We start from the raw sequence: 10,285 nt of genomic DNA, 5'->3' as shown, positions 1-10,285 counted from the left end.
CGGCAGATAAAGAGTCAATCCTGCTCCAAGTCCCGCAGATTGCTCCAAGGTTGATCGGAGCTCTTCTACAAGGAATTCACCAGAAGTACTTTACGCAGTACCAGTGGACGTGGTCCGGTGAGACTCAGCTGGCCTACCATGACTTGCAAAAATGTATCGAGGACGAATACGGAGTCTCGAAGCGGATTCGCAGCGACCTTAGATCCGAGTTCAATACTTTGGACAACATGGCAGTCTTTCCAGCACTTAAGGTCTTCCTGAAGATGGCGAATCAAGTGAATATTGAAGGATACGGTATTCTGGCTGAGAGGAATATCACGGTGAAGCAGCTTTTCTTTATCATGTACGCCAGAGGTCATTGCGAGACGATGGATGCGGCGCGGAACGAGGAAGTCCTCCAAGAGTCTCCGTACAGTCCGGGTCACCTACGGGTCAATGCAGCCGTTCGCAGTTCGTTGCGGTTTCCCCTTTTCTGGAACTGCAGCTCCGGCTCGGCTATGAACCCTGCGGAAAGGTGTCCTCTCTGGGCATCTTGAACGCGACATATTTTAATGAAATATAAAACGGTACCATTTTGTCTGTGCTCTCATGTTGATGGTCGATTTTTGGGACATTATGTCACATTTGGCTTGTGTACAGTGGCTGTCCACCTGCATGGTCGAGTGGGCACAACATCAAGCGGTTGGTACAAAGACAGGTGGGTGGTGGGCTCGGATCCAACGAGCGCCTGTGCTGTCACGCTTTCCCCTAGGTTTTCCAGCAGTCCATAAGCCAGCAGGCTTCCATAATCTTCCCAAGACTTATATTACACCCCCACAGTGTCCCAACCCTTCCTGTTGTTCTCACTCCAGCCGTCCACATTTAGTTTTCCCGTGGCCACAGTTGTTACGCGGTGCTAACGGTGTCTGGAACGGACTGGTGTCCGGCCACTGTCACTGGTGTCTGGCACTGCCACTGACGACTTGTTTACGACGATAAAGGGACATAATCCCTCCCTCTCTGTAACCTGCCCCCAATATTGCAAGTCACGCAACAACTGAATGCGTGCCAAAGCGAATACGTTTTGTGCTCATTGCCGGTAGCCTAGGATTATCTTGGAAGGTACCAGGATCACTGTCTACTCTGCCTCAGGTTTCACCCCTGGGTGTTCTCCAGTAGACTTTCAAAAACAGATATCTGAACAGTTCTCGCTGAAGTTGGCCCACGACGCTCACACTAACCTCCTGCATCTTTCTCATCTCTGCTGTCCTCCGTTCATCCGGACATCACTTGCCCAGTACCTTCGCGGGCAAACATAATAAACAAGCACAACATCGCTCTATGGCACAGGCACTATGAGACACAAGGAACGGCATACATTTGAAGCACGCTCGATATAGGCTCCTTATCGTAGCGCAACGTTATCGTCAAATGTTATCGGAACAGCTGCCGGTGCTCAAGTGCTTCCGTCGTGGTAAACCGCGGCGACACTGCGCTCCGCGTACAAGGAGTACTCAGGTCAGTTGCATCGGGTTTTATACGAGATGGTTCTCTCGCTACAAGCTTCGTAACGTTTCCTTAGAGTTTGAGGCCCACCTAAGCAGGTGCATTCCTCACATCTGGCCGCGTACAGCTCTGCTACTGCTTGTTGGAGTGAGATGTCTTTCCGAGAGGGAAGTCTTCCTTGAGGAAGGCATTCTCGAGATTGCGTTTCCGTTGCCCTTTTTCGGAGGCACAGAACCACATGTCCGCCTTAATTTTATAAAATAGGGAAATATCTTTCCATTTTATTTCAATTGCAATAAATTGTGATGTGTTCCAGGTCAGTTGGGGGGGGGTAATATATATTCATTCAGTTGGGGTCACCTTATTTCCTCAGCGGCAACCTTCTTGGGCGTTGTTCTGTTTTATTTTGACTGATGAGATTTTAAAATCATGAATCACAATGACCGTTTGGTGTGCTCATGTCGTTACCGTTCTAAGAAAATGATGTCTACAATAGGTGTGTCCCACTCAGGTTATGTACTCTTCATAAGAGTGTATAAATGTGTTTTTATCGTATTGATGTGTTCTCCGTATTGCTGTATACTTGAGTTTTTCATGCTGTTCCACGTGAAATTGCTTATGTAAATCATTGTAGCAGACCCACTACTAGCAGACTGCTATGGGTCTGCACGTGTTCCGTATTTATTTATACCATTGTTCATTATTGAAATAAACAGCCAGGCAAAAGGGATCGCGAAATTATAACGCGAGGAAATCGTTCCGGAAATAAAGGCGGATATGGTGGTCATCGCTTTCTCACTTGCCCTGAAGTGCGAGCGGAAATAGGAGCTGCAGGGCTTTCTGTGGGGTATTCCATGCATACATCTAAGTACTCCTCTTAACGTGTATATATTGCATCATTTGTAACCGTCTCCCTTCTACTTCAATAATAAATGATATTTAATAAGAAAGTTTCGGAAACGAAACAGCCCGTAACAGTAGCAACAAAAAGTAATTATTAGTGGGGAACATTATCCATGTATATGCACGCATATTAATTATTTAATATTAATACAGTCGACCCCCGTTTATCCGGACGGTGCCGTTCCCGGCGAAATCGTCCGGATACCGGGGCATCCGGATAAATGAAACGACCGAATAGAAACGTCCTACAGAGCAAGGTTTAATTAAAACACAGAAATCTCGTCAATGACAGCTGTTACATAGTAGTGTAGGCACTCGATTCCTGCAAACTTTTGCTAATTGCATAGAGTTGAGCCACGCTGTTGCGCTGCTCGAAGAATGTCAGTGCGGTCGCAAAGTGTCAATGTCCGAGCCTTGTTTCTCACCGGCGTCATCGGCACCGTCTTGCTGCACATGATCGGAGGCAACAGCAGCAATCACACCGTCATCAGTCATAGCTGCACACGCGTCATCATCCTTATCAACGTCAACGTAGTCAGAAACCGCAGCATCATCTACGGCAGTCGCAGTGAGCCTCTGCATCAGGAATCGCAGCTCAACGAGCCGTAAGCAGCAGGCCCTCGGGTTGGAGTTTTCCCCTCTAGAACCGGACAGTTCCTCGAGATATTTCCAAATGACTCGACTGGTCAACGTGCGCCAACGCACACAAATAGAAAAGGGGGTCATCGTGCACGGTTGTCTCCCCTACGGAGGAATGTAGGTCCCTGACGTGTGACGGGAATAACCCCAACACAGCGAAAAGGGAGACGAAGCGAGGTCAGCGTCTCCTCTTACTCACGGTAGTCCGGATAACTGAAGCTGGATTACAAGAATTTTCGACTTTGGTTCCCTGGAATTCTTGTCCGAGTCCGGAAGCTGAAGTCCGGATAAACGAGAACAAAATACATGGAGGAAAATCCGTTCCCGTGCCTTTTGTCCGGATACCGCGGGATCCGGATAAATGAAGTCCGGATAAACGGGGGTCGACTGTAATTCGGGGCTGCACGTCGCGAGACAACTGCGATCCGAGCAGGGGATTACATAACCAGTGTGTCGTTAAATCTATAGCACAAATACCACGTCGTCATTGAACACACAGCACTCTGCATAAATGTAAAGAACGAACAAAGATAAATAATATTTATATCTCACTATACGTCTACAGTACCGGCCTACCCGCGTGCCCGCAATCAGAATCAAGGAGGAGTACCCTATAGGTACCTCCATTCATATCCTGATACATTACCCCTAATTCCGCTGTAGTGCAGAGCTAAAATCAGCGTACCCTTTCACGGAACACAAAATCTCTAGGAACAAAAGGATAAGTCTAATCAAGAAGATAAGAGAGCGCAACCAGTCTTATCGGACACAACATCGGATATTTTTCGGCTCTAATCTCACTACGTTTTTCTTTTCAAGGCTGGCGCGTGCAGGGTCAGAGCGAGATATGACGCTCAGTCGGTCGGGATTTCCACGCAGGGAAATTGTGGCTCGGATGTGGCCAGCCGGCCTACGTCTTTAGGTGAGTCAGTTATTTATGCTAACTAACCAGCTGTACATGAAAGCTGCAGGAGAAAAAAAAAAGTTATGTGTATGCCTGCGTATGTGTATTTATGTAGTGTTATGTAGTAGTTAAATGCATGTGTATGGCTATTTCACACGGACGTTTTTCCTTTTCCTTTCTTTTTTTTTTTTTTTTCGTCCGTGTTTTTAACGGCGGCAAAACGGACCCTTTGGAACGTACGGCACTTCTGTTCTCCTTCTATTTCTGAAGCAACCGGACGACAAAAACGGACGTGCGAAAGAGCCCTAATATGCAGAGCCGTTTCGTGGAGGGGGTGCGAGAGGGGCGCCCGCCCCCTGACCGTCCCCAGAGGGGGCACCTGACGGCTAGGGTCCGGAAGCTAGAAGGGTTGGGCAATAAAACGAGAGCTGAGGGAATTTTCGCTGTAAGAATTTAGAATATAATTTTTCCGATTCGCTTATTTTCACCGGTTCACTATTTCTCTTTTTCTCTTTCCCTTTTTTTTTATATCTTAGAATTATTCCGTGTATTCTTAGAATGTTCCGTGTTAGTTTTGACGTGCAGAACATGTAAAACGACATATTACCAGTTCTACGTGCATATAGCTAAGGATGGCGAGCACGTATGTCAATTTGACGCCGTTTTTTCTTTCTTTTTCTTGCTGGCTATTGTGCAATATTTAGAAAGTGTTTCTGGGAAAAGGCGCTTCACGGTTATTGGCTCGGCGTGTGTTGTTGAGTTTGAGTTTGCGTGTGTTGTTCTTTGACACGTTTCCTTATAGCAGCTTTTTCTATACGCAACAACTCTATTGGCCGTAGTAGGTACAGTATATGAAACGAAGAGTAATGTTTGTGCTGCCGCAAAGTACGCGGGTGTGTGGCGAACAATACTGTATATGTACTTGCAATCCTCGTTTCTTTGAGTGAGCGAAAGAACCCGTGTTCCACCACGGACCAATCGCTGTAGCGTCGCTCATCATCAGCGTAAAGCGCTGTCATTTCTCGGTTTTCAATTATTAATTAATAAGCCCTTTCAAGTTATTTCAGTTATTGCGTAAAAATTAAAGGCCCGAACATGGGCCCAGTCGCAATGTGTAGTCCTTTTGCCATTCGGTTTCCCACAAGATCGAGACAGTTGCCAACAGATTTCACATGCAACTAATTTTGTTTAACGATTTCAGTCTCGATCGGTTAAGAGGGTATCATACCTGTTTCGGTGCCATGTATATTTTCTATGCGAGAAACAATACAATTTTTCTCGGCAAATAATGAACCGATTTCAACGGGACCGGTCTTATTTGTTATCTTTTGATAATATAAATAAATACTATTTTCCAAAATGCGTGTATTTCTTATTGTTTTTCTAAAGACGTTGCGCAAAGTGCGAAAATCTAGTCACCCACCTTTATTTTTTCGCACTTTGCGTAACGTCTTTAGAGAAAAAAAATAAGAAATACGCGCATTTTGGTAAATGGCGTTTATTTATATTGTCAAAAGCTATCAAATAAGACTGGTCCCGTTGAAATCGGTTTATTATTTGCCGACAAAAAAAATGGATAGTTTCTCCCATAGAAAATACGTGGCACCGAAACAGGTATGGTGGTGGTGGTGGTGATGGTGATGGTGAAAGGGCTTGCCGTTGTCGGCCTCACGTATGTGGGCAACGTCACGACTGACGCCCTGGGGAAATGTGCGTCCTGGGCCGACTTCTAGGGCCGAAACAGGTATGATCCCCTCTTAACGCTATCCAACAGCTAACAGTCTTCGTTGTAAAAGTCACGCATCTTCACGCCTTCCCCTGTCAATCAAATGTAATTTGCCGCATTCGAATGACTTGCGGTTTTCAGTGTATTGGGCAAACGTCGCGCCGCATAAACGAACGTCTCAGAGAGTATCCTGCTGACGTGAGAAGGTCAGATTCTCAATCTGTAATTGTGAGCCACTTAACGGCTTAATCTGGCTCAACGAACCCTCACAGCGCTTCAAAGGGTCTTCTCAACAGCCTTGACAGTGCCATTGAGCATGCTCCAGTGACGCGTGCAGTAGCGCTGCTAAGGAGAGCCTTAGGATACGGCTTTGTAACGATAGTTTTACCCATTTGGAATCTGTCCACTCCACTGACTATCGACCCTATTTAGCATCGTTCATCACCTCATCATCAGGGCACATCTCATTCCGTCCCTTGTGCCTTGGGGTAGTGGGCCGCACCCCATGTGTCAAATTTCACCATTCATCATCATTAATTTACCTGTTGTTTTTGTTGTTGGAACCTGTCCATCAGTCATAAACATAGACCCTGATGACACCCAAAGGTTTCTTTAGGAGAAGAAGGAGATCCGCTTGTTCCGGAAATGTCACTAGCAAACTAGCAAACCGTCTCTCGCTAACACTGGGCATTTGAAAAATTTCATTTCCCCTCCTACATGACTACGTAATTTGTTATGTAATAAACCTTGAGTTGTGTTTGCGCTTCTCGTCGGGTTCGACTCATTCTGTCCTCATTAACAGGATTTTAAGTATGGGTGTTAGTCGCCACGAGTTCGCTTGCTTTCTCGACGCTCTATCTGGGCGTCCTCATTTGTGTCCTGGGTGTCCTGAGTGCCGCTGCGTTGCGTATTTTTGTTTACGGCTTCACTTATACAACTTACAGTGTTTTATTTATCTATTTATGTCAAGGGCTCTTCGGGCATTATATGACGGAGGGGTAAAATTAACTTTTCATACACAATTCATACAACGCAAGATTAAATACAACAGGATAAAAACGAAATACAAGACACACACGCACGCACATAAAGAGACGATGATGAGATTGGACAGCTGCCTGCCAGCAGGCTGGGCACACTGCCCCTGTGTATGGTCATCAAGCGGGAGTCAGGGCAGTCCATAAGTATAGGTGGCGCAGGTCAGCGCGCACATTGCATGTTGCACAAGACAATACAGGACAATACACACTGAGCAGTACAATAAATGATGGCTCAAGCTAATAGATGTAGGACAGATGCTCTGAAATCTTCTTTGTCGCGTGTGAGGACAACATTTTCGGAGAGGTTGTTATGCCAGGTGTTATTATTAAGGTGTGCTGCCCTATTATGCCAGGATTGGTTATTAAAGAACGTAGCTACTTTACAGAAGCAGTTGCTTATTCTTTCTATGCTCTTTTGTTGCACTTGTGCTCTAAAGTCGCTAAAAAAAAATCGCGACATCGTGGTGTTTACCCTCCCCGAACATGAAGTAGGCCCGGTCCAGTTTTGCTTGAACAGCTGAGCCCCTGATTTTACGTCGTATCGTCCGCGGCAGCAGTCAACTGTTACGGACGACCTTGACCATTGCGTGCTACATCCCTCGCAGCATCTTCCGCCCCCTCCCCCCCCCCCCCCGAAAACCTGTTGAGAGAGAAGGCGATAACTGCTCTCACAATGCCAATCCAGCCGCCTGTCGTCTGCTAGGCGATTGGCTTCAGGAATCAGGTCGCTGTCTCGGTGAGTTTGTTTACAGTCTCCTCATATAGGTGAAACGTCGCTACGACTGAAAACTTTTTTCTAGTTATTTCGTTCGTATAGTCGTTTCGTAGTGTCGCTAGAAATAGTTTCATTCGTGAATGAAAGTTTCCTCTAGTTTCCTGTCGTTTCCTGCATTCCTCTAGTTTCCTGTAGTCCGAGTCTGTAGCCTACTTCGTAATATGTGTTTCTGTGTTGGCTTGACGCTGGGGACATATACCTGAATTTGAGAAAAATGTTATGGACAGAGCAAAGAAATGTATAGTACAAGACAGGACACTTGTGCTATTTCGTTTCTGTGCTATATCCATGTGTCTCTGTTCTGTGTAGAAGATGTTGATGAAGATGTAGAAGAAGTTCTAGGTAGAACATAAAAGCAATCGCCGTTTTTCTGTACCCAGCTCATGCGTCTTGACAAGCTGGCTACCTTCACGAGAAACTTCTCTAGTAACATGTTACTCAGGTATACATGGTTTGGGTTGCAGAAACAATATTTATGTTGAGCAGTCCACGATGGGCGAGGAGATATCATGCGTGATGGTCTGTAGATCCCCTCTGCCGAATATCTGAGGTGGCCCAGCTGATTATTTTTCGTAATGGCACACAAACGACTTGAGCGAGGACCGATGTGTTTATGAGAAGGTGTATTCTGTGCCGTTCAAGGATATAGCGGCTCTGATGCGACACCGAATGGTGTGTATTGAAGCCACACCTATGTTTTCGAGAAATGTTGCATCTACCTAATGTAGAACCTGCTCTCTGAACTTGTTAATCGTTATACTGCTTCCCATTGGTTTGTTTTCGTTCCACGTTTTCCACCTCCGAGATGTTATTTGTGGAAGGCCGTGGCATCGTGCCATGTTTTGTTTTGAACCAAAGTGTAATAACGGTGGTAGGTATGCAGGCTGACTGCATGGTTAGGATGACCATTACATTCAACGATGAAGATATTATTAGATCTTTATTATTATCTTTTATTATTATGAGTATTAGGAGAAACACGGAGACAAAACCCTTCGTGCTATATCTCCGTTTTTCTCCTCATGCCCAAGGAAAATGTCAATTTCACGACCATAAGTGGTTAGATAAGCTACTAGCTAGATATGATATAGACTGGATTAATAACTCCCCTTCCTCCGTACTGTCCTCTATCAATCTATCCGCGTCTGTCTCATGGTCACAGGTGCTTCGCGGTGTTGACGACGGTGTGACACTTAGAAAGCATTCTTCCGTCCGACATAGAGACACATTCATCATTCGTGACCGCGTCATAACCGAGACACAAAAGCGTGTACAGTCCGTCGCGAACATAACCCAGCCTATAAGACATTCCGTGTTCCAGGAAGAATATGGTACGGCTGAGCAAGCAACATTTACTGGAGCGGCCTCGTCGAAAACGCTCCTGCTAAGACATGGGAGAATGTGCCAGGATTCAAGGTAATTATATTACTGCGTTCGCGGGCGGAAGTAAATTGGGCGAGTGAGAAATGCCAGGCCTCGTATTTAGGGCTCCACACCTGCAGGTGCAGTAATGTGGAAGTCCTTTTTTTTTTCTCGCGTACTCTCTACAAATGAGCACTGTGTTCGATCTATAGGAGTATGCTAGTAGCGTTACGGAAGATCCTTTCCACGTCATAGATACAACAGCATGCGAAAGCTGCGTTAGTGCAGCTTTACTCAGAACTGTATTCACCAGACCTAGCCCAGCCCAGCCCAGACCAGACCAGCCTAGCACAGACCCCCCCCCCCATCACCCAGCGCACATCTCACCAGACCTTCACCCTTAAAACATAACTTCACCGCAGAGCACGGTGAAGGCCAACCATTGATACAGAATGATACCTTTATCCCTCCTGTGATTTGTGGAAACGCGGGGCGTACGCCTTTTCGTGACAATTAACGTGACTGCGTAAGTGTCACAAAGAGGCGTACGCCTACGGTTTTTAGCCAATCAGGGGGCAGAACGATGTCATTCGGGATGGTGGTTGGCTAAGAGCGTGCTATGTGGTGAAATTCTTCTGTTCTGTTCTTTCTGTAGAAAGCGGGTCTTGCTCAACGACACCCTCTAACACTTTGCTCTCCCCGACGAACTCATGCACCCTCTACGCATCTCCACCCTTTTTCTTTTTCTTTTTTTTTTTTGCTACAGTCGTGACGACGCCCACTTCTGTGTGCCCAACAAGAGCGAGCCGATCCTTCCATTACCCCCCCCCCCCCCTGTGTTCTTACACTCTAAATACAGAACTTAACCACATGGCACGCTGTAAATCCTCGAATCAGAAGCGATAATATACTATCATTCGTGGCAACGGTTGGCGCACAGCGGCGTGCTATGTGGTGGAGTTCAGTGTTTAGAATGTAGAGTGAAAGGATCCATCTCTAGGTACGAGCTCGAAACCGAACAGTGCCTCAAACCTCCTTTCGCGGATCCAACGTTCTGCGAATCACTTTTTACAGGCAGGCGAAAAGTGAATTGGGTTCGATCAAAAACGCGAAAATATTTTCCGGGTATAAGGAAAGAAAGAAAGAAAGTCTATAGTATCTAGGTATGTTATATGAGCACCTATGTAAGTATCTGTGCATATAAGTTTATTTGCAAGAAACTTCCATACAAAATTCCGTAAGATATTTGCGATTAGTAACAAGCCCTTGTACGTTGTACACTCAGACGTTGATGACAAAAAAAAAAAAATCGGTTATTGTTAGTATTTCGCCAGTTTATTATTCCTTTCTTTCGTTAGTTAGTGTTTCAGTCATGACATGTTATTGAGAACATTTAACGCATGTTACGTAAATCGTTTGATATGTTAATTAGTACGTTCGTCTGTTTGTTA

At 45.7% G+C, this 10,285-nt stretch overlaps 1 protein-coding gene across 1 annotated transcript in view; it reads left to right on the top strand.

Annotated features, from left to right (window-relative positions):
• The first annotated feature begins 1,462 nt into the window (after positions 1-1,462).
• LOC135397264 (ATP-binding cassette sub-family G member 1-like) overlaps positions 1,463-10,285 on the top strand; it is a 20,363-nt gene continuing 11,540 nt past the window's right edge. Inside the window, 3 exon segments of the mRNA XM_064628716.1 lie at positions 1,463-1,497; positions 3,847-3,949; positions 8,794-8,888. Coding sequence (XP_064484786.1) covers positions 8,864-8,888 — 25 coding nt within the window. The 5' untranslated portion in view covers positions 1,463-1,497; positions 3,847-3,949; positions 8,794-8,863.

Source organism: Ornithodoros turicata, chromosome 6, assembly GCF_037126465.1.
Source record: "Ornithodoros turicata isolate Travis chromosome 6, ASM3712646v1, whole genome shotgun sequence".
Classification (NCBI taxonomy): domain Eukaryota; kingdom Metazoa; phylum Arthropoda; class Arachnida; order Ixodida; family Argasidae; genus Ornithodoros; species Ornithodoros turicata.
This window is presented reverse-complemented; position numbering and strand designations above follow the sequence as displayed.